We start from the raw sequence: 24,157 nt of genomic DNA, 5'->3' as shown, positions 1-24,157 counted from the left end.
CCATTTAGCTGCCCCACACCAAAGTATTTTTAATAGCTCTCTTTGAAATAGCAAAGAATTAGAAACAATTGATGACCTTTTGGGGAATTGCTAAATAGTGATACATGCATAGAATGGAATATCACTTCGCTGTAAGAAATTATGAATATATTGAATGTAGGAAAAAAATATGTGAAGAAGCAGAGTGAAGTAAGCAGAACAAGGAAATGAACAGAGGGTAGATAGATGGCAATGTTGCTAGAGTGCTAGACCTAGACTCAAGATGACTCATCTTCTTGAGTTCCAATCTGGCCCTAGACACTTACTAGTTGTGTGACCCCAGGCAAGAAATTTAACCCTGTTTGCTTCAGTTTCCTCATCTATAAAATAAGCTGGAGAAGGAAATAGCAAATCATTCTAGTGTCTCTGCCAAGAAAACTAAGAAATGGGATCACAAAGAATCAGGCATGACTGAACAACAATAAAGTGGAAAGAACAATTGAAACTGAATGCTGTGAAATCATAACGACCAAATTTGATCCCAAAGAAGAGATGAAAGAAGTTTCTGCCTACCTCCTTTGAGAGGAGATATCAAAAGTAAATTAGAAGAATAGAAAACTTATTACCAATCAGATTTATGAATAGAAGAAGAATTTAGGAGTAAACAAGAGATGGAGAGCACTATGAGATGTAAAACTTTAATTTTGAGAATGTTAAAAAGATTTTGTACATATAAAATAAATGTTGCCAAGATTAGAAAGAAACCAGAAAATTGGAGGAAGATTTTTACAGACAACCTCTATCATAGAGATCTCATATCTAAAATACATAAAGAACTGTTAAATTTGTAAGAATGAGTTGGTCATCCAGTTGATAAATGGACAAAAGATATGAACAGACAGCTTTCTGATGATGAAATCAAAGCATATATAAGCATATGAAAAATGTTCTAAGTCACTACTGATTAGAGAAATGCAAACCAAAACAATTCTGAGATATCACCTCACATATCTCTGATTGGCTAAAATGACAAAGGGAAAAAGTGGCAAATGTTGGAAGGAATATGGAAAAATGGAGACACTAATACACATTTGGTGAAATTGTAAGCCGATCCCAACATTTTGGAGAGCAATTTGGAATTACACCAAGAGAATTATAAAACTGTATTATACCCTTAGACCTAGCAATGGCATTTCCTGGGGGAGATCAGGGAAAAAATACTGAATACATTTCAAAATATTTATAGCAGTTCTCTTTGTGGTGGTAAAGAACTAGAAATTGAGGGGGGTATCCCTCAATTGAGAAATGGCTAAACAAATTGTGGTATATAATTGTGAAGGAATATTGCGCCATAAGAAACAGTGAGCAGGCTAATTTTTAAAAAAACTTGGAAAGACCTATATGAGATAATGAACAACAAAATGAGTAGAACCAAGAGAACATTATATACAGCTACAGATTTAATACTCAAAGGATAACTTAAAAATGGAAACATGAAATATATAATCTATACATACATTTCTGTTTGCTGGATGATGCCTTACGTGATGCAGGGAGGGAAGGGAACAGATGAGATACTTGGAAGTCAATTCTATTAATAAAACAAAAAAGAAGTGTGTGAGGGGGTTTGGGGTAGGAGTGGGTTGAGGAGGTACAATTTGGCCAATTTGGCATATACGATCAGATTTTAAAATGTTAGTTCATTTTGTAGACTTTTTTTTTTTGTTTTTAAAAAAAATTATTTATTATAAGGAATGGCTCCCTGTGAAGGGAGTAGGGGGTATATAGTTGAAAATGTCAGTGATATATAAAAACAATATATGAATAAAATTTTATTTTAAAAAGTAAAAGTATAGCTTCCAAATTGTATACAGTATGATATCAATATAGTATTAATATGTGAAAGCAAAGGATACCAATAACATTTAATTTAAAAAAATGTGGCTTCCAAACTAGACACAATATAGTAACAGTTATGGAATTAATCTTAGGGCTGCATGTGGAGAGTTTGAATATTTCTTCCCAATTCCCAGAATGCTTTTTCAAAATAATCAGATAGTTAACAAATATTTATTAAGTACGTATTATATTTCAGGCTATGTGATAAGTGCTAGAGAATACAAAGAAAGACACCTGAAAAGATTTGAGCATTTGGATGTATAAGGATTACTCTGAATAAGGGAATATTAACTGTCACTTTTCAAATTAGATTTCAGGGGTTGGATATTGGTAATATAAATTAGTTTTGTTACTGCTAATAATAGCTAGCATCCATATAGTGATTTAAGATTTATAGAGAACTTTGCATATTTTATATCATTTGATCCTCACAACAGCCTTGGGAAGTAGGTGCTATTTTTATCTTCATTTTATAGATGAGGAAATAGATCCTGAGAGAGTTGAAGGTAACTACCCCAAGTCACAAAGCCAGGAAGTATCTGAGGCACAATTCACTCTCTTTTTCTGGTTTTCAAGTCTAGCATTCTTATATACTTCCCTATAGATGTCAGATACAAGGCCCATGGGTTATGGAATTAGCAACACAAATGTAATTGGGAAATATTTAATAAAATAAATAAAAATTCAGTAAAACATAGATAATGTTAACACATGGTGTTCTCAGCTAGTATGCAACCTATAGGGATCCTTATGTAAGGTTTTGTGGCCCCCATTTCTATTTGAGTTTGACACTTCTATGTATCTGCATGTATAACAGCAGAATATGTGCCAGCAGAGGATTTAGATTTATTTGTAATTGATAATGTTCAAAGATATGGATTGTATTATAACAAATGCCCATTAATAAGCATCTCTCAGCATTAGCCCATGATTTGAGATATAGCACTTTAAATCTAAAATGGTATGTAATAATAGGTTATATGATATACACTAGTGTTAACCCTCCAAACCATATCCAGTCCAATCTTGAATTCTTGTGTGCTTTCTTTGGCAGACGTAACCGAAGATCTTGTTACTTAATATGCACAATGCCCTGAAGATTTATCCAAGTTTGAGTCATTACAAGATAGACTAAAAAAATGCACTCAGCAGCAAGCAAGTCCTGCTTTGCTTCATGAGACTAGTGCTGCTGTCAGTGTTTTCCTGACCTCCAAGTTTCCTTGTAGCAGATGAGGGCTCCCTAGCAACCCCCTGTCCCGTATCTTACCAAAGTAATTAAAACTGGAATCTTAACAAAGGAGAAGTATATAATAGGCTTCCTGCTGTGGTATACAGTGAATGACATTTAGAAAGTAAAAAATACAGGTAGAGAAAGGGAAATCTGTAGCCTATTGAGAATTTTTCTTGTGTTAGGTTTTTTCCATGTCCATTCTTTATTATTTCAAATGTATTTTGTATTGATGATGTTCCTGCTGCTGTGCAGCATTATGCTTTGGTATCTAGAAAACACAATAATAATAACTTGCTATTGTGGCAAGGGAACTGTACCTGGGATCATGAGGCTTGAGCTAAAATTTTTACTCCCACAGTTACATAGCAAGTTATTCATCTCTCTGAGCTTGTCTCAGACTAATAAGCCTCAGGGTTCTATTCATCTGTAAAATAGGTATATGTGTAATATCTCCCTCACTGTGTGTATGTGTGCACATGTATGTGTATGTGTGTATATAAAACTATTTTTAAACCTTATTGTGCAAAATAAAAGTGATTTATTTTTTGGTGGTGGTAATATTAAAGCAAATTTTCAGCCTCCTGGCCACACAAAAACACCAAACTGTGTTCTGCATGAATGTAAAAAAGTACTCAAAAGCATAACATCATATGATATACATGTCATTTCATCCTGTGCCATCAGTTTACAAAATCTCCTCTTCCCATATGCCTTATCACTGTTTTGAGTACTGTTTAACTCTACCCTACGTCCAAGAAAAATAAAATAATTTAGAACCTAGATATGATAGTACAGTATTAGGCATTATTCCATTTACAGTAAACATACTGTTTATTCATCCCTCTGACCATCATTGAATTAGCTTGCATTGATGGTCCTGGTGGAGGTAATTCCACTGGAATTTCTACATTATTCAACAGCATTCTTGAGACATAGGATGTGCTTTGGCATAAGACTTTGAGTGGAATTCTTTCTTATCCAGCAGCATTCCCAAGCTAGAGATTTGGAGAAACCTCAGGATGACATGAAGACAACTTAAGAAGTAGAGTGTTTCAGATTTATTGAGAAAGCATGCACTCCACAGCATGCATTAATGCATTAATGTGAATGCTATGATCAGTATTTCTAAATTGATGTTGCTGGTTTTCATTTTTCAGTTAACAGATTGCAGTTTATAGCTTCAAGTTTTCAATTTAAAAGGGAAATGCTCCAACATATGCTAGAAACCTGTTTCACCATAGTTTTTATGAGTCAAATGAGAGGCATTGTGGATTAGTGGAAAGTTTTGGATTTGAAATCAGTGTGGCCAAGTTAAAATCCTGGCTAAGAAAGTCCTTACCTGTGTGACCTTTTTGGCCTCCAGTTTCTTTATGTATAAATGAAAGATTTGGACTGAATTATAAATATGAGTATTTCTCACTGTTCGAGTCATTCAGCATATTTCTCACAAGAGCAAGCACAACACTCATCAAGCTTTAGAGCAAGCATTTGGTTGAGAGAGCTGGATTTGATTTTGAAAAACTGTTGGATTTTGGAGTGTGGTCCTTTTAAAGTATTAAGACAATTTTTATTGCTTTATTTTGTCTTAGAAATTTGTCTCTACCATGGGGAGAAGGGAAAAAAAACACCCCAGTTAGGCAGCAAATTTGGAGAAGTTAAAGGACAGCTGGAGAGCTGAGCAAAATCTGGTGGTTTTTCTGGCACTCTCTATGGCCTAGGTAACGAAGGAGTTAAGAATCCACCCACTTGAGCTTCTGTGGGCGTTACTAGCCTGCCTGATGTCATGAAGTCAGACAGCCCAAGCCTGAAGGGGGCCCTTTGTTGGCAATTTAACCTAGCACTTCTTTCTGACTCTGCTGAATGTTCAGCGGCCCGAGAATGAGGGGCGGGTGGCAGTTTGGAGACTGCCATAAAGAATAACTGCTTTCAACTTTGTTGGGTTTTTTTCTCCCGCCAAAAGAAGAACCCCAAAGGAACAAGAAGCTGTTCCAATTTAGTTACAGGCAACATGGGCACAATGGAGGACCCCTATTTCTGGGCACTTGAATGATCTAAAGTTTGCCGGATTTTCAGCCTTCTCAAAAGGATTTGCATGTGAGAGACTGGTCCAAGAAAAAGGACGGGGAGGGAGGGAAAACACCTATCAAGGACGCTTTCTAACAAATGAAAATGTTGGAGATTTGCTTGAAGTTGGTGGGTTGCAAATCAAAGAAGGGACTTTCCTCTTCCTCCAGCTGTTATTTGGAAGGTAAGTTCAAGGCTCCAGCAGTTTTTAATTGGATTCAGAAGACAGGCTTGGGTTCTGAAGGCCTAGGGGCTGGATTCCTGAAGTCTGGAATCCCGTTTGCTTAGGCCTCTCCCTAGTCAGCCCCATGGCCCTGCTTTGTGAGAAGACTAACCACATTGCTGTGGATAGAGCCTTTCAGGATATAAATCAAGAAAGGATTTTCATTCCTAGTATTATTTCAGTTAGGTTAGAATTGTAATTTCTGTGATAACCATTTCACAAGAAGTCTCTGGCAAAAGGTTTTTAATGAGGAAGTTTTGATAAAGTAAAACTCGATAGCCTTGTCAGATGGCCAGATGAGTAATTTTCACCGTCAATAGGGAACTATATGTTAAAAGTGTGAATCCATGTTTTGAAAACATGTGATTTGCATTAAGTATCTTCTACAAGGAAGACATGGCTATACCATTTATGGTTGCAGAATCTCAAGTGCTCTTTCTGATCATCTGAAAGTAGATTGGGGGGGGGGGAACCTCATCCCAGTTTTATCTACAGGCCTTGAATTTGGTTGGAGGAATAACTTTCTTATGTTGGGGAAGAAAGATAAATGATCTAGAAAGGAATTCTGAATGAGTCAAAGTACTTGGAAAAAGTATATGTTCTCATTTCTTTTAATAACAAGGCCTAGTGCCAGGAGCATTTCACTTTTGTCTTTCTGCCACCTTTCTTTTCCTTTACCTCCTTTTTTCCTTTCTTTTTTTCCTGTTCTAGTTTTAAAAAGGTATTAGATTTGGAAAAAGTAGATTGACCACAATAAGTAGTGGCTGGTGTAGTATTAGCATCTCTACAAAAGTTGAGAGCCATATTATGATTATTAGTAATCATTTCATCAGAGATAATGGAGTTAACAATGAATCATCCAGAAGTCAGGAGTTTAGATGAGAGGATATAATCTCCTGAGGTAACCTTTCAGCACTAAGACATAATCCTAGGATTTTAATCTTGTTGAGTGTTAACTATCTCCTTGGAACTGAACTTTTTTATCTTTGTATTCCAAAAGCATATCACAGTGCCTAGCACATACTAAGTGTTTAATAAATGGTTATTGATTAAAATGAAATTAAGTAGTAAAGAGAGCTGCTTTTAGGAAATTGGAATTTTATTAGAGCCTATGAAGTTTTCTAGTTTTTAGATGTATTTCCATTACCTTTCTGAGAGAAAAATTAAGGCCTCATTTATTTGCTGGCTCCAGTTTCTTTTCTCTTTGAATCCTTTCCTTCCTAGAAGGGCTCTATGGAGCCTAGGTATGCTGTTCTAGATTCTGAATTCCAGCAAGATAGGTGAAAATTGTTTGTTTTTATTAGAAACAAGTTAAGCACAGCTGTTTATACACTTGTTTTATTATTTTGTAAGCATGCTGTACTAAAGAAAGAACTTAAAAATTAGACAAGCTGAGAAAAAATCACAGCATTTTAGTTGATAGTTTATTTGGGTCTAAAAGTTTGCTCTAAGTAATCATAGTTGTCCTCATTATAATAAAGTTTGATGAAGCTTAGTGTTAAAATAGCATTTGCATTCCAAGTAGCAGAAAACTTTTTACTAATTTAGTAACTCTTATAGACTAAGTATTATCTCATCAAAAATTACTTTTTACAGATGAATCAAAGGTTCATTTACATATTAGTGTACAGTTCATTGGAACTGGGGGAAAACTAACTCATTTTTTTCTATAAAACTTGAAAATGTTTTTGAGTAAATTGAGTAAACCCTAGTTAAATTTCCTGAATTTGAAATTTTAGGATCTTAAAAATTCTCTTTCTAAAAACTTTAGAATCTTGAAATAGCTTACTAATACTCAATAAGCACCATAATTTTAAAAAGTAACAAACTACCTCAAAAAAAAAAACCTTTTCATGATATAGCATATCGTTTTAGGCTTAAGTAAACACTAAATTTACTTAATCTGCTAGAGTAACTCAAGTTTTTAGAAATTTATTCTTAGGAGATCTTCATATTTTAGTACTGTCATTAGAGACAGGACTAGAACTGATGTTTTTGTAGTTGACTTGAGACTGTATTAATAAAGTCTTAGTGATAATGATTTAAGAAATGGAAAGGTCATTTGTTGCTTGGGGAAAATGGTTGCCAACAGCTGGGTAAGTAATCTTACTTTTGTATTTTCACCAATGTTTCTAGTCAGTCATACAATTGTTCCTACAGTTAATAAGTTTTCATACTTGTTCAAACGATGAACAAGTATTGGTTGAGCGTTTTATTCTGTGCTTGACTTAGTTGTTTCCTAGTTTACTGATCAATAAAATTTAGCACAATCAAATCTTCCATTATGTCTCCACAACAGTTAAAGCAACTTGATTTGTTTATTCACAATTCCATCTCTCTGAAGAAAGAATACTTCTCTAAAAAATAAAAATGTTCTTTTGAATTTAATATGGACTATTTTCCCCAGAAAAAAATTGGATATCAATGGTAACCTTAGAATTCCAATAACTAATGATAGAAATAAGAGAATATTCCAGCAGGAATAGAGGAGGAAGGGAAGGGAATATAATACTAGTAAAAACATACACCTTTAGCAATTAATTTGTGATGCCCAACTTCATGGCATTTAGGCTGTTTTATCTCTGGGACATTTAAGCCACATAATCTCTGGCCCAATCAATTTTCCAGTCAAGTGTTGAATTTTTTACCTTTAATACTAAGAATTAATTTTTACCACTTAAATTTGTTGCACACAGACTAGATTGGCTATTTTGATACATTTATCTTATGTATAATCAGTAATTAATAGCAATTCAACCAGCTCTTTGAGAACATTACAGATACTTATACAGGGCCACTTTTAACTCCTTTTCCAAGTAACTGCTAGTTTTTTTATATGGTAGCAGCAACACAGATACATTTCTCAGAATAAAATAAGAATTTATTTAAGTGCCTACTATGTGCCAGAGTCAGCAATCAGTACTTTTTCTAAATTATATTACTTTTAAAGTTAATTAAAGGAAAATTCCCATGTAATGTCAAACTAGAGAAATTGCCTTATTTTGCAAATGAGAAAGCCAATTGGTCTATCAGTCAATCAGCAAACATTTATTAAGTTCTTAATATATTGTTAGATATTCTTTACATTATCAAAAGACTATGGAGCCTTAAAGCTAGAATGGGTATTAGAACTGTTGGAGATCCAGTAGAGAACAATTAGCTCAACCAGTCATTTTCCAGATGAGGAAATGCTCCTTAAGGTCTCTTGACTACGGCAAAACTGGGACTTAAACTCAATTACCCTGACTATGCAGTCAGTCTACAATGTCTCACTGGAATACCACCAATTCCATAAGATTGACCATGGAGTAGAGTGGAAAGAGTGATGGAGTGGGAATTCAGACAACTGTTTTTTTCCCACTTTTGTATTTATTGTGTTACCGCTAGCAAATCTCTTCCTCTTTTTAAGTCTCAGTTTCCTAATCTGTCAAATGGTAATATCTGCTCTTCTTCCCTAATAAGGCTCTTGGGATCTGATCAGATATTATCTGTGGAAATGTTTTTATTTATTTGTTTGTTTGTTTGTTTGTTTGTTTTTTAAAAAAAAACCTTTACCTTCAGTCTTTGAATCAATACTACGTATTGGTTCTAAGGCAGAAGAGCAGAACGGTTAAAGGCTAGGCAATGGAGGTTAAGTGACTTGCCCAGGGTCACACAGCTGGAAAGTGTCTGAGGCCAGATTTGAACCTAGGACCTCCTGTCTCTAGGCCTGACTCTCAATCCACTTAGCTACCCAGCTGCCCCTTAGAAATGCTTTTAAAAACCAAAAGACTATACAAATTTTAAGGTGTCTTTAAATAAATTTTTAGAAATTCTTATTTAGTATTTTATCAGTGTTGATATTGACATTTTCGTTTTCAGTTTAGTTATTCAGAATTGAGCTGAATTGTCCATATGTTATATAAAATGATTCATTTTCAACATATAATTAATACTTCCTGCTCTTGGTTTTAAGCTGGAAAATGTCCTCCCCTCTCCTGACTCTCACTTTTCCCCATTAAATATTTTAGTTGGGGATGGGAAAAATTACATTGATTTACTTTTCATATTTTAGACAGCCCCCCCCCCCTTTTCTAAGACATCTCTACAAATTCCAGACACTTGAAAAACATTTTGAAATGGTAGTTCCAAACAAACAGCTTTCTTAGTATGTGAAATTAAGGCACTGAAGTTTGGAGAACAAAGCCCTTAGAATTGGAATAGAGAACTGACTTTTTTTTTAAACCACTACAAATATTGATGTTCAGCTGCTACACTTAAATATTGTATTTTAAGTGATTTGATTCCATCCCCACCCCCACATCCTCAGGTTAAACAACCCCAGCATTTTCTTATTTTTATTTGTATTAAACTGAGAGTAAATAAATAGCCCCTTTAGTCTTAGACCCTTAGGAATAACAGACTTAAGAGCTTAAAACTGGCTACTTTTTAGACAGAGAAGAAATGAATCTTCTGAATTGTCTCTGTTACTCAAATTGACTTTTAAATTCTACTTTCTCAACTCAAAAAAGTAAAATGTTTTTGTTGTTCTCTGTGTGAGACAGAGCCTCTTTCTTCTGACCTCTGGTCTGGTTCTTTGCCTTGTAATATGTTTGTAGCTAGTGTTTATGTTCAGCAATTGTGATGGTCTGCTCTTTAAATGAAGCCAGTAAAACCAGGGTTGCTGCCTATTGGCCTTTCCTTTTAGGACTGTGATAAAGGAAGTTTGTGTGGTTTCAGTCTTAGTCCAAAACTCAAATAGAAGGTAACTTGCACTACTTTTTTGCTACTGTATAGCCAGAAATCATGGATTTTCCTTTTCCCATTGTCATTGTATTGCATTTAATGTTATTCCATTACTTAAAGTTCTTTATAGTGACTTTTCCCTCACTAGTGCCCAGTTCAAAACCTGGGAGACAAAACTATATTTTAGCATCATGACATTTCATAATGGTATTTCAGAGAGGATTTTGAGATACAGTTTTTCCAAATGGATAGAGAACTGGCCTTTGAATCTGGAAGGCCTGGGTTCAAGCCTTACCTCTGAGTGACTTGAAACTATGTGACCTTGAGCAAGTCACTTATCCAACCACTGTCTCAGGTAACCCTTTAAGAGTAGAAGCTGAAGGGGGCAACTGGGTGGCTCAGTGGATTGAGAGCCAGGCCTAGAGAGTCCTAGGTTCAAATCTGGCCTCAGACACTTCTCAGCTGTGTGACCCTGGGCAAGTCACTTGACCCCCATTTCCCAGCTCTTATTGCTCTTCTACCTTAGAATCAATATACTGTTTTGATTCTAAGACAGAAGGCAAGGGTTATTTTTTTTTTAAAGTAGAAGCTGAAGAGCAGTTACTAATCTTCAATGGTAAAGGAAATCTACCACCCTCACCCTCATACAATATTGTTTATTAATAGGGGCATCGAAATTTATTAATAGCATGCCTCCATTTGCACCAGAGATACTCTTTGAGTGAATAAAAGAGCTTTTATACCTACGTTTGTCTTCCTTCTGATTGGTCTGGCAATACATCATTTGGAGCTCCCCTAGCGGCCCCAATCAGTGGATAATAGAGGAAATTCCTTAATTGTGTGTTCTTCTACTTTGATGAAATTGCAGATTTTTTAAAAAGCAAACTGAATTAACAAGTTGTTGTTCAGTTGTGTTCTATTATTTGTGACCCTGTGAACTATACTGTTCCTGGGCTTTTTTTTTTTTTTTAAACCCTTACCTTCTGTCTTAGAATCAACACAGTGTATTGGTTAAGGCAGAAGAGTGGTAAGGACTAGGTAACTGGAGGTTAAGTGACTTGCCCAGGATCACACAGCTAGGAAGTATCTGAGGTCAGATTTGAACCTAGGACCTCCCCTCGCTAGGCCTGGCTTTTAATCCATTGAGCCACCCAGTTGGGTCTGGGCCCCCCTACCCCCAGCTCCCTTCACCCCCCCCCCTCACCCCCCCATGGGGTTTTCTTGGCAGTGATACTAGAGTGTTTTGCCATTTCCATCTCCAGTGGATTAAGGCAAACAGTTTAAGTGACTTGTCCAGGATCACACAGCTACTAAGTCTCTGAGGCCAGATTTGGATCCTCCTGAACTTCAGATCCAGCTCTCTATCCACTGTGCCACCTAGCTGCCTAAATTGACAAGTTTAAGTCTGAAATTCTTATTGTTATGGGAAACTAGTTAACTAATCTTGAATTAGGCAAATGAGGCTTATTAAGTATCAATTGGTATACTGTGTAGATATTGGAACCAAGGTAACCAACAACTTTGCTATCCCAGCATATTGGGACCAAAATGAGTACAATCCATATTGAAAGAGCAGGAAACGTGTAATGAATGTTTTCAAACTATCATATGGCTAACATAAGGAGAAGGAGTGATTTTAATCCTTTGCAAATGGTTTATGGCAGAATGAAAATATTTTCATATATTTCAGGAAATAACAGACAGATCATGAACTGATGGGCTAGATAAGGACTATTTCAACTTGACTTCAACTCAAGCACTAATTTAATCATCCCAACAATACAGTCATATTTTAGGGATCCTTTCTCATACCCTGTCTTACGTTCTCCATAGGGTGACTAAAGACAATAGCTGGAACGGATCAACCTTAAAGGTCATCTAACCTAACTTTCTCACTTTACAGATAAAGAACTGAGGCTTGGAGAGGTTAAATGATTTGCTAAGGGTCACATGTGTAGTATGTGGCAGATCCAAGATGTCAGCTATAGTCTTCTATCTTCAAATCCACTGCTTTTTCCAGTACTCCATATACAAATGCCTAACTTGTAGGCATATTATAGTGTCCTCATAGGCTTGTATAGTTTAGTTTTAGTTTTATGGTAAATAGTGAGAATTTTTTCTAATAGATGCATGATCTTCTTTTTTGAAACAAGTTAAAATTTCTTGTACAAGTTCAACTTTTAAGTGTTTTATCCAAAATAAAAACATCAGAATTGCCTTCAGAGAGTAGCTATTCAGTAAATGTTGGTGATGTGCTGTTTTGTCTTTTTTAATTACTTCTAATAATTACTGACTGCTTTGTTAGTGAGTTTTATGCTATTTTGGTAGGGAAAGTTATGGCTAGTTTTAGAAATAGTTTTAAAAATTATTTTATATTTGTTTAGTACTTTAACATTTTATTTGCTCTTCACAATTGAGGTAGGCAGGGATATTATCCCTTTTTAGCAGATGAGGAAATTGAGATTCACTGAGTAATTCACCCAAAGTCATAGAGGTCATCGTTGTCTTATCCTGATTAAATATATAAATTGTATCCAAATTAGCACAGTAACATGATCAATTCAGACACTGATAAAACACAAATGTATGCCAGTAATATTCTACTTAATTCAATAAATAAGATATACGAAATTTCTGGACAAACAGTTAACCTACTTAAGGAGGAAAAAGTTTAAAGGGTTTATTAAGGATCAGTTTGTATACTAACAAAGAAGGGGCTAATTTGAAATAATTTCTTAAATATTCATAGATTTTTCACATTTCAGTTAACTTTTTAACTTCTTTCCTTTAATCTCCCTTCCTCATTCAAAAAAGGTCTAGATTAGTTAAATATTATTGGTCTGAAAACTTCTGAATATTCTAGGTTGATACGTGCTATGGTTATCTCAATTTGAACCAATATAACAATACTTTTCTCTATGGGGAGGAAAAATTTTGTTTCAAGTTTTTTTTCTTTTTGAAGGCTTCCCAGTTCTCAGTGTATTTCTTCCCTCCCTTTCCACCTTTTAATTTTTTCTATCTATACTAGTGATGGGCAAACTATGGCCCATGGGCTAGATGCGGGCCCCCTGAAATGTTCTATCCCACTGAGCGACATTATTCCTAATCTGAAGAATACATTGAGTAGGATACAATACAATGAAACTTCAAAAGAGTTGCCTGAGAAACAGACTGACAGATAAGCATTTCCTTTCCTTTGACCCCCTCTTTAAAAAGTTTGCCCATCACTGATTATACCATTCATTTGGCACATACCCTGCCTTGTGACCTCCCTGAAATTGTATTGTTATTTGGCTTTCTCATACTTCCTAATCTTCTCTCCCTATTACCTATATTTGAAGCTCCAGAGCAGAAACTGTATCATCTTTTTCATTGTGTTTCCTATGTCACTCAGCAAAGTGCCTTACATACACAGAAAGGACTCAGAAAATGATTGTAATAATAGCTAAGGGGGCAGCTGATGAGTGGATAGAAAGCTAGACCTAGTGACCTGAGGTCCCAGACTCAAATGTCACTTTAGGCGCTTCTTTGCTGGGCAAGTCACTTAACCCCTGTTGCCTTGCTCTTATAGCTCTGATGCCTTGGAACCAATACTTAGTATCAATTCTAAGACAAAAGGTAAGGGTTTTTTTAAAAAAAAAGTAGGTAAGGATATGACTTGGTTTAGTTAGGATTTTTTGTTTGAAACACTTTATATCTGTTTACCGTTTTAAAAACATATACAGCGTACATAAAATGATCTCTGCATTTGGTTTAGGCTAATACTAAACATATTCAAATGATGGGAAATGCAGTTTTTACTCTAAGCTCATATTATAAAAAATTATGAGAGATTCTTATAAACTGATTTCAGAATAGCCTGAGAATGATCTCACCAACTGGAACAGAGTATAAAATAAAACACGAAACCTTCTTCCTTCTTGGAAGGATCTGTTTTATAGATTTAAAAATATAGATATTCTATGAAGTAGGAGAGCAATGAGCTGCCTATAAGGAAATAACAAGGGTAAAGTGCTAAGTGTTTAAATAATTGAATATGAGCCAAACTAAAAGGAAATGTGACCTTATTCATTTGACACTTGTATCTTCCCCACTCCCATGCTGAAATTTGCAGGGAATAATCAGATGAATAGCATGAGAATAAATACAGAAATACAGCTAAGTCCCTTTATTTAGACAAAACTGAAATTTTGCATAAAGTGCCAATAGGAAACTTGGGAGCCTCTCTGGGATGTTTTTCCTAGAGTTGGAGGACTTTTCTTCCCCCCTGGGATTGTGAAGTAGCTAGCCATTGAAGTTTTTAAGATTACTTCTCTTGTTGTTCCTTAGTATTTGCTTAATTAGCAAGTCTTGGAAGTCTAGATGAGAAGTATGCTTCATCTGAGAAGCTTTTCTATAAACATCTCTGATCACTGACTGACTCACAATCTTACGGAAGTATTTATTATGTAGCTTGGGAGGATTGGTTTCAAAAAACAAACAAATAAACAAACTATGCTCTTAGAATGGAATTCATACAGATCATCCAACACCAGATCAAGAGTATAGATGAATAGTACTAACTGAATTTTATGTATGTGTGTGTATAGTTCCTGAAATTACTAGAGGGCTTCCAGACTGATATATTCTATGTTTGTTGAAAGACTCAAGTTTGCTTTATGGTTTTATTGGTAGGGGAAGGCCATTTTCGTGTGAGAATGACTATTTCAAAATAATTTTAAATGTGCTTAGAGAAACCCTTTTTTAAACTTGAGACTTTTGAGAGGAAGTTGGATGAGAAATTTCCTTTTACTGAGGCAGATGATCACATCTTTGCATTTTACTGGCTTAGGAGAGTTGCCTGGTAGCCCAGAGGCTGTGTCTTGCCCACTATGTGAATTTGAAACCAAGTCTTTCTGATTCAGGCCAACTTTCTATCCATTCTACCATGCAGCCTTCAAAGACACTTTTGAAGATGTGGTCATGAGTTATACTAAAATAAGGGATTCAAGGAGACTGGAGACAATTTTTACCAAAATCCATATCAAAATATAGTCCCTATTAAAATTTATTTCTTTTTAGGGATCTCTATAATATTCCAAAGATCTATTGGAGAAGAAAAGAGAAAACTTGATTCTGTTTCTGCTGTCTTTTCGAATATGCAAGGGTTTTCATGAAAGTATGGGGACTTTTTAATGGTATAATGACTTAACAGTGGTACTAAGGACTTAACAGTGGTACTAAGATTATGTATTAGTAAGCAAGGAAGATTTCTGCATATTTTGTTCAACTTTTGTTTTGGAAGTGTGACCATTTTTAAGCTTTGACAGTGGAGTTTGTTTTGAAATGAAGCAAGAAATTTGGCATTTGTACGTTGTGAGTCAGTATTGACATCAGTCTGGATTGGGAATTAAACAGAGGATTCTGGTGTTGGATTGTGGCTGTACTCCAGTATCTTGATTCAAAGGCAAGCCTCCCCACTAGGTTTCAGTCATTAATTTGTGGAGTAGAGAAGAATCTAAGGAGGAAAGTTGGGGGACTGCCTTGGATTTCCTGCCTTCCTGTTGAATCAGAAAGCAGTGGGAGGCCCTTTCCTTCCTATGAAAGGCCATATCCTATTGCCTAAATTCCCAGCATCTGCCTCCATTTTTGGGGGTAGCTCCTCAGAGCATTTCTCTCATCTTCACTTTGAAGTGTCAGTTGCCCTCTGGCTGTGATTTACATTTTGCTGACTCCAGGTATTTTTCAGTCATTTCCTCACCTCATCTTCACCCTCCTCCCCCACTTCATCATGGAATTTTTTAGAAAATCCATTGTTGGGGCAGCTGAGTAGCTCAGTGGATTGAGAGTCAGGCCTCGAGACAGGAGGTCCTAGGTTCAAATCCGGCCTCAGACACTTCCCAGCTGTGTGACCCTGGGCAAGTCTCTTGACCCCATTGCCCACCCTTACCACTCTTCCACCTATAAACCAATATACAGAAGTTAAGGGTTTTAAAAAAAAAAAAGAAAGAAAGAAAATCCATTGTTGTATAGGAGAGATTATCTAGTATCATTTGAGGAAAAAACAAAAACCTTTTCTATGGTTGTGATTTCAGTTTGATTTCCAGAGAATGCACAAATCTACCTGGGCTTGAATACATGTATACTCTACCCACGAAGCTATGGGGGTGTCAGAATCATAGATTTAGAGCTGGAAGGGACCTGAGGAGTCGTTTAATCCTTCACTTCAATGCACAAATGAGGGGTCTGAGACCTGGAAAGTTGATATGACATGCCCAGGGTCATCCAGGAAACACATGTAGGACTACGATTTGAACCCACAAAGGTCCACAGTATAAATATTCTACAACTCTGGAATAGTGAAATGTTTGTGTTTCTTGACAAGGAAAAAGAGACTTTATGTATGTTTCTCTATCGTGTGTGTGTGTGTGTGTGTGTGTGTGTGTGTGTGTGTACTTCAAAAGCACATTTTTCTATTTCATTGTTTGTATATTTCTCTCATATAAATATCTAGTTGAGGCTAACATTTCTCCCGATTTAAATATACAATTTAATTAATACAAATTAATAAAATATACAATACAAAAATTTACAAGGATAGTTAATCATATTTAATATTTCAAATCTTATAACATGGATACTAAAAGAACAAATGCCTCATATGTCATTAGGATTATTCTATAATCCAGAAAATATTAATGTTAGAATGGAACATGTTTCTTTTCTACTTTTACTGTCATGATTTATAAAGTAAGATTATCAGATCTCATGAAGATATCATCTGAGAACTAACCTAAAAAAAAGAAGTCATCTTTGAGATTTACTTCACTAAAAAGTCCAGAAGCCAAAACCGAAAGATTTCCCTCCGCCTTATCCTCCTCCCTAGTCCCCACCCCCAACACTGATGTTGGTTTGTATTCTAAAAAGCTCCAACTTGTTTCAGAATGTGTAAAGGTTCAGCCCTATTCTGAAGTAACCAAGCTTAGATCAGAGCTGAGCACATCCAGCTGTCTAGAAGTAAATATTAAAACTGGGACTATTCCTGAGTCAGGCTTAACAAGAAAATGTTTTGGTACTCTTTTGGTTCCAGGAAAAGGAAGGTTTGAATATGATTTCTTTTTTATGACAAATGAAATATTTTGTTTTTGTATAGGATCCTAGAGTTATATAGAGTTTGAAAGGGATCTCAGAGGCCATTTTATCTAATCCCTTCATTTTACAAATAAGGAGACTAAGGCCCAAAGCAGGAAAAATAATTGCCCAGGGGACATACAAGTATGAGATAGAATTTGACCTCAAGTCTTCAGTTTCCAGAATCAAGAATTTCTCTGTCCACAGTGTCATACTACTACTGGTACTTGATTCTGGAAGGTACAAGATCCCTTCTACCTCTCTAAATTCAAGCTCATTTTTTAGGGTATTGTTTTCTTAAGTTTATAAACTCCTTTTAGAACCAGTCAAAAGATCACAGATCCTATATTAAGAGAGCACCAAATTGACTACAATCAATGGAAAGGAAATGATCAGTAGCCACTAAGGGGAGCTGGGCTGACCCATCTTTAGAAGCACCTTGGGGTGTAGACAGGATGTCTTCCTCAGACAGATGTCCTTATCCAGGTAATTTTTCTCTTCCAGAAGCCCTTCAGAGGCCAGTAACTGCATCTGATTTTGAGCCACAAGGTCTGAGTGAAGCAGCTCGTTGGAACTCTAAGGAAAACCTCCTTGCTGGTCCCAGTGAAAATGACCCTAACCTTTTTGTTGCACTGTATGATTTTGTGGCCAGTGGAGATAACACTCTAAGCATAACTAAAGGTAAGAGGACTGTAGGTTGCTAACAACGATTTTTAGAAACCATAATCAGAGAAATTATAGCTTGAATTGACCACCACTTTGGTCATTTAAATAATAGACTTAAAGTTTGGATTAGGAGAAACTGTTAGAAAATGATGGAAATGATTTTAATTAAAGACTTATTTTAGAAATTCATACTACATTAATGCTTAAGAAAAATAGAGCTATCAGTAATGCAAGATAAAGATTCTTTTACAATGTAGAGTAAAATTGAACTAGATATGGAAACATTTTGATTTCTATCTATTCTGTTGTTCTATCCAAATCTATGATAAAAGTATAATTTTTAATAAATGACTGCAATCAGAAATGGAGCACATTAGCTATAACATCTAGATACATGGTTTTCTCACATGAACACATACATCTAAAAATGAATTTTTTTGCAAAAGTGAACTACATATTTAGGAATCTGAAGAAATAAATATTGAATAATTACTTAAGGATAAATAGGTATGAAATAACATGCTGGCCTGGAATCCTATAGAGGATGATATATCTAACTTGGTTTTCTTCCAAAGGTGAAAAGCTCCGTGTCTTGGGCTATAATCACAATGGAGAATGGTGTGAAGCCCAAACCAAGAATGGACAGGGGTGGGTCCCGAGCAACTATATTACCCCAGTCAACAGTTTGGAGAAACATTCCTGGTACCATGGGCCTGTATCACGAAATGCCGCTGAATACCTACTAAGCAGTGGAATCAATGGCAGCTTTCTGGTTCGAGAGAGTGAGAGCAGCCCAGGCCAGCGATCCATTTCATTGAGATATGAGGGAAGGGTGTACCACTACAGGATAAACACTGCATCTGATGGAAAGGTAGGATTTCCAGAAAAGTCTGAGATGGTACAATAGGAACAAAAAAATGCTAAAGTTCAAATCTGGCCCTGTATACTTATTATTTATGTGACTCTGGGCAAGTTGTTTAACTCCTATCTTAATTTCCTTGTCTATAAAATGGGATAATAATAATAATAGCACCTTCTTCCTTCTATTTTTGGATGCAGCTAGGTGGTTCAATGGATAGGGTCCCCTGCCTGGTGTCAGGAAGACCCAAGTTCAAATCTGGCCTCAGACTCTAAGTAGCTTTGTGACTGAGGGGAAGTCACTTAACCTCTGTTTGCCTCGATCCACTGCAGGAGGAGATGGCAAACCACTTCAGTATCTTTGCCAAGAAAACCCCATGAATAATGTAAGGGTTAATTGATAGGAGTTTGACAAAAGTAAGGAGAGCAGTTTGATAAAACACTTAGTTTAATTTGAGAAGTACAGATAGAAAATAGAAAGGAGGAAAGAAACTATACCTAAATTCCTAATCCTAACTAAAATTTCTAAAAACCCTATTCTTAACTGTCTTCAAGGACAGGTTCTTCTGCCTGGCCAGACCAGGCCTAATTTAACCTACTCTAACTATAAATTAGATTCACTACCTACCTATACAAATAAATAAACATTTATCACCTATGAACTCCTTAAATCCATTTCTCTATCACAACTGTCAGTAGTCAAAACTGTCAGAACCTAAGAGACAGAGAACCTACTCCCTCAGGGTTCAGAGACCAGAAGCCCAATTGTCAACTGATTCCTTCCTCATATAGTTTCCTTGCCTCCTGAGTAACAGAATCTTCAGCTCTCTCTCGCAGGCACCTGTCAGTTCCTACTTAGATATCCTTCTGTTCTGCCTCTTAAAGAGACAGAGGGAGAGATTAAGAAAATCCCTTTAATAATAGTATGGTTCAAGGGGTCACAATGAGTCATACATGGCTGAGCAATAACAACAACGTACCATTGTTATAAGGATAAAATAATTTACTATGTGGTACAACATGATGAAAACCTTAAAGCCTTTAGAGTAGGGCTCCTGTATCCTTGGGGGATACATTCCAATACCTGCCACACAAACGTCTGCTGACACTTATGTAGAAGAAAGTTTAATTGGCAAAAACAAAACATACAGTAAGACACTGCCAGCATTAAATATAGTAATAATAAAGTACACTGACCATTATTGTTATATACAGGACAGTAATAATGAAGTACACTGACCATTATTATATATAATGGTCCTCCCTTGACATTAGGGGAGAGGCTCCAACCCCCCCCCCCCCCCCCCCGGCCTCCAGGGCATACCTGGAACTGCTAAGTTCTCACTTTAACTTTTAATACCTATGTTAACTTTAGAGTATATTACTGTGTTCTCTCTCCCCACTCCTGTCCCTCATTCTGCTGCCTCCTATACTATCCCTCCCCAAAATTACTTTTTAAAAAACCCTCCAAGAAAAGCAGAACTGATAGGCATAGAGACTGCCGCTGCTTTGCATAGCCACCTTCTCATCCAGTGGCAGGTCACTTCCTTCCTCCCTCCTTCTCTTAAAATGACCTTGAGTAAAAGCAAGTGAAACCTCGGAGAAGGGGGAACTATGTTGTATATAGTAGTAGTAGTAGTAGTAGTAGTAGTAGTAGTAGTAGTAGTAGTAGTAGTAGTAGTAGTAACTATAGTTATAGTTATAGTTAAAGTTATTTGCCTGAAATCACACAGCTTAACAGATTAAGCATCAAACCTCAGGTCCCTTGATATCAGCTGATATCACCACTGATAGACCAAAGGATAGGAATAGTCTTTAACTGGGAAAGATTTTAGAGAAACTCTCTTCTTTGCCTTAAACATGATATATTAGGTTCTAATCAGGAATAAATTTCAAGTTTCATTTTGTGGATGGTAGCAATAATTTCCATTTTAAAAAATAATTTTAATTTCTAGTCTATGCTTAAACACCCCCCCTCCAAAAAAGGGTAGATTATGATATATATGTATAGGTGTATGGGGAAGGGGCAGCTAGGTGGTATAGCTGATAGGGTCCTAGGCTGGAGTCAGGAAGGCCTGAGTTCAAAAACAGCCTCAGACACTAGCTGTGTGACCTTGTACAAATGGGAATAATAATAGCACTTATTTTGTAGGGTTGTGTGATTATCAAATGTGATATTTGTTAAAGTGCTTAGTATAGTGCCTGGCACATAGCAGACTCTTTATAGATCTTAGATATGATTATATATAAAAGATCAGAATAAGGGAATTTTACATGAAACTCTTAAGACTCTATTATGTATACTTTGCATTTCTTTTAAAATATACAATCAGAACAACCTATAGCTTTCGAAGCTATTCTGTTCATCTGGCCTTCTTTCTGATATTCCCTCTGTGCTTTTCTTTCCATTTGGGAGGGGGATAAAAAAATTCTCTAATGATACTCTTCTATTTTCCCTTCCTTTTCCCATTCCCACTTCTGCTATTCTATTCTTACATCCCCTTGTGGGCTTCCCCCACTATGGGGGAGGGAAAAGAAAAAACAAAACACTTATAACCAGTATATACAGTCGAGCAAAACAAATTCCTACATTGGCTGTATCTGAACATTTATATCTTATTCTTCATCTTTATTCAGCCATCTCTCTGTCAGGGTTTTTATCAGTCCTCTAGAATCATGTTTGGTCATTAATCATTGATCAGTATTCTCAAGTCTTTCAAAGCTAGCTTTGCTCAGTACACTCTATCTCACTTCATCTTCTAGGTCTTCCCAGATATCTTTGAAACAATCTGTTTCATAATTTCTCACAGAACAATACTATATCCTAGGGTTTGGCTCAAAGGCATTAAGGTCATTGCTTATTTTTGTATGGTCTATGTTCTACGAATATTTTTTACTATTTTTGACTTAGCTCATTTACTATATAAAAACAGACTGTTTTAGAATCAGATCTGAAGACAGGCAGTCCTGGGTTCAAATCTAGCCTCCGACACTTCCTATCTGTATGACCCTGTACAAGTCAATTAACCCCCATTGCCTTGCTCTCACTGCACTTCTGCCTTGGAATCAATACATAGTATTAATTCTAAGATGGAAGGTAGGGGTTTAAAAACCAAAAACAACACTATTTACCAAACACTTGCTATATTCCATTATATTTATAATCATAGAATATCCCCTCAGTGTCTATTTCTCTGCTTCTACAAAAAGAGCTGTTAAAAATATCTGTATACAAAGAGATCTTTTTCCTTTTTCTTTTATCTTTTTAGGGAATAAGTCTAGTAGTGGCATATTTGGGTAAAAGGATATATTCAGCTTAGTAACTTTGAGGGCACTGTTCTAGATTATTTTCTGGAATGTTTGTACCAATTCATACCTCCATCAGCATTGCACCAATGTACCTTTTTCCCACTTGCAACTCCTCCAGCAACTGTCTTTTTTTTCCCCATTTTTCTTGATCAACTTCGCCAGTCTGATGACTTTGAGGTGGAATGTCAAAAATTACTTTAATTTGAATTTTTCTAATTATTAGTGATTTGGAACATTTTAAAAATCTGATTGTTAATAGCTTGCATTTCTTTTTTTGGAAACTGCCAGGTCATTTATTGGAAAATAAATTTTATGATTCTTTATGAGTGTACTAGCGGAATCATATTTTGTACAGCTCCAAAGAACTGTATTAATGCTTTTGTCATGTAGATAATTCTTGAAATACATGACTTATCAGTTGGGCTTTGGAACTGCTTTTATATATTTATTTGTATCTTAATGGTGTTTATTTATTTTTTAAGTAAGGGCTAAGGCAATGGGGGTGGTTAAGTGACTTGCCCATGGTCACACAGTTAGGAAATGTCTAAGGCCAGATATGAGCCTAGGGCCTCCCATCTATAGGCCTGGCTCTCAATCCCACTGATCTACCCAGCTGCCCCCTTTAATGGTATTTTTGTAAGGGATTTGGTTTGTTTGTTTGTTTTAAACCCTTAACTTCTGTGTATTGGCTCCTAGGTGGAAGAGTGGTAAGGGTGGGCAATGGGGGTCAAGAGACTTGCCCAGGGTCACACAGCTGGGAAGTGTCTGAGGCCAGATTTGAACCTAGGACCTCCTGTCTCTAGGCCTGGCTCTCAATCCACTGAGCTACCCAGCTGACTCCTTTGTAAGGGATTTGGGACTGGATAACTTAGGTATTATAAGTGAACTCTCAAGAGTTGGTGGGTAAGGCAGAAAAATAGTTTCCTCAAGCCAGCCTAACCAGTATTTTCTTTTTTTTCAGAGTATGCTATTTGAAATGATAAGTTAGAGTTCTGTCTTTTCAACCAATATCTGATGCATTAATTCCTTTATTTCTTCTCTTTTCAGTTATCTACCACATTTAATACAGTTCTTGTGTGTACTGTGCTCTTAGTAAATGGTAATATATGCTATGACTCTAGACATAATAGCTTTTAGCTCATTACTTCAAAAAATGTCAAGACTTTTCTATCTAGGTGTTCCACCGGAGATGTTAACACTTTGGGAGACATAGTCAGTTTATTTGTAGGCTTTACTGCTCCAAGGATCACTAGCTTTGAGTTGCTCTAATCCCATCCATCTCAGGGTATCTTTGAAGTTGAATATTTGGATCCCAGCATTGATATTTATTGAAAGCAATAAATTAGGAGAGAGAGTGTCCTTCTCCCACCTCCTCCCCTCAAGGTGTTTAATTAGCATTGTTAAGAAAGGATGAAAATAATTAAGGTCTGTTATGACAATATATTAGCTGGTGGCTGATTTAAAATCCTGGTTAGAGAAAAAAAGAATTTAAAAAGTGATTTCTAGAGATCGAGATGCATATATGATGGTGCCACATTCCTAGGCCTCCTCCATATAAAAATCAGCTTTATGCCAAGCAGGTTGCTTTTCTTCCAGACTACTCATCAGGATTACTTTTGTCAGATTATATTCACCCCTGGGTAACAGATTAAATTTCTAGGTAGTAATCTTTGCCCTCCTGCACCAAAATAAGGATTTTTTTTCCATCATCTGCCTAAGCACCTGGAAACACCTCAGCCTTTAGTGTCATTAGTCAGCCCATCTGAGGAATTTAATATCCACATTTGGAATGAATGGCTTTGGTGGGATCATATCCTGTGACTGAGTGAAAACAGCATAGGAAGAGAGAGGTATTACAAAAATGTGTGGAACAACTGCTGCTTGGCATTAAAAGTATGCCTAACATAGTAGAGCTTTGATATAGTCTTTTGCAAGCTTTCAAAGGGAAATTTTAAGGGTGATTAGGAGGGGGAGGCTGAGTTTGACTATGTTTAATTATTCTTATTTTCATATTAGCTAATCTTTAAAAAATGTATGGGAGTAAAGCAGATTTGCAACTAAGTCCCCTAAGGATTTTTCTTTTTGCCTCCACC

At 36.1% G+C, this 24,157-nt stretch overlaps 1 protein-coding gene across 2 annotated transcripts in view; it reads left to right on the top strand.

Moving 5' to 3' along the window:
* Positions 1–24,157, top strand: part of ABL1 (ABL proto-oncogene 1, non-receptor tyrosine kinase) — a 209,203-nt gene that overhangs the window by 139,551 nt on the left and 45,495 nt on the right. Inside the window, exons 1-3 of one of the 2 annotated variants that reach the window (XM_044663978.1) lie at positions 5,279–5,357; positions 17,736–17,912; positions 18,473–18,768. In XM_044663978.1, coding sequence (XP_044519913.1) covers positions 5,279–5,357; positions 17,736–17,912; positions 18,473–18,768 — 552 coding nt within the window. Of the gene's footprint in view, positions 1–5,278; positions 5,358–17,735; positions 17,913–18,472; positions 18,769–24,157 lie in introns of those variants that run through there. The other variant, XM_044663977.1, reaches the window with a different exon arrangement.

Source organism: Gracilinanus agilis, chromosome 2 (assembly GCF_016433145.1).
Source record: "Gracilinanus agilis isolate LMUSP501 chromosome 2, AgileGrace, whole genome shotgun sequence".
In the NCBI taxonomy this organism is placed as follows: Eukaryota; Metazoa; Chordata; class Mammalia; order Didelphimorphia; family Didelphidae; genus Gracilinanus; species Gracilinanus agilis.
This window is presented reverse-complemented; position numbering and strand designations above follow the sequence as displayed.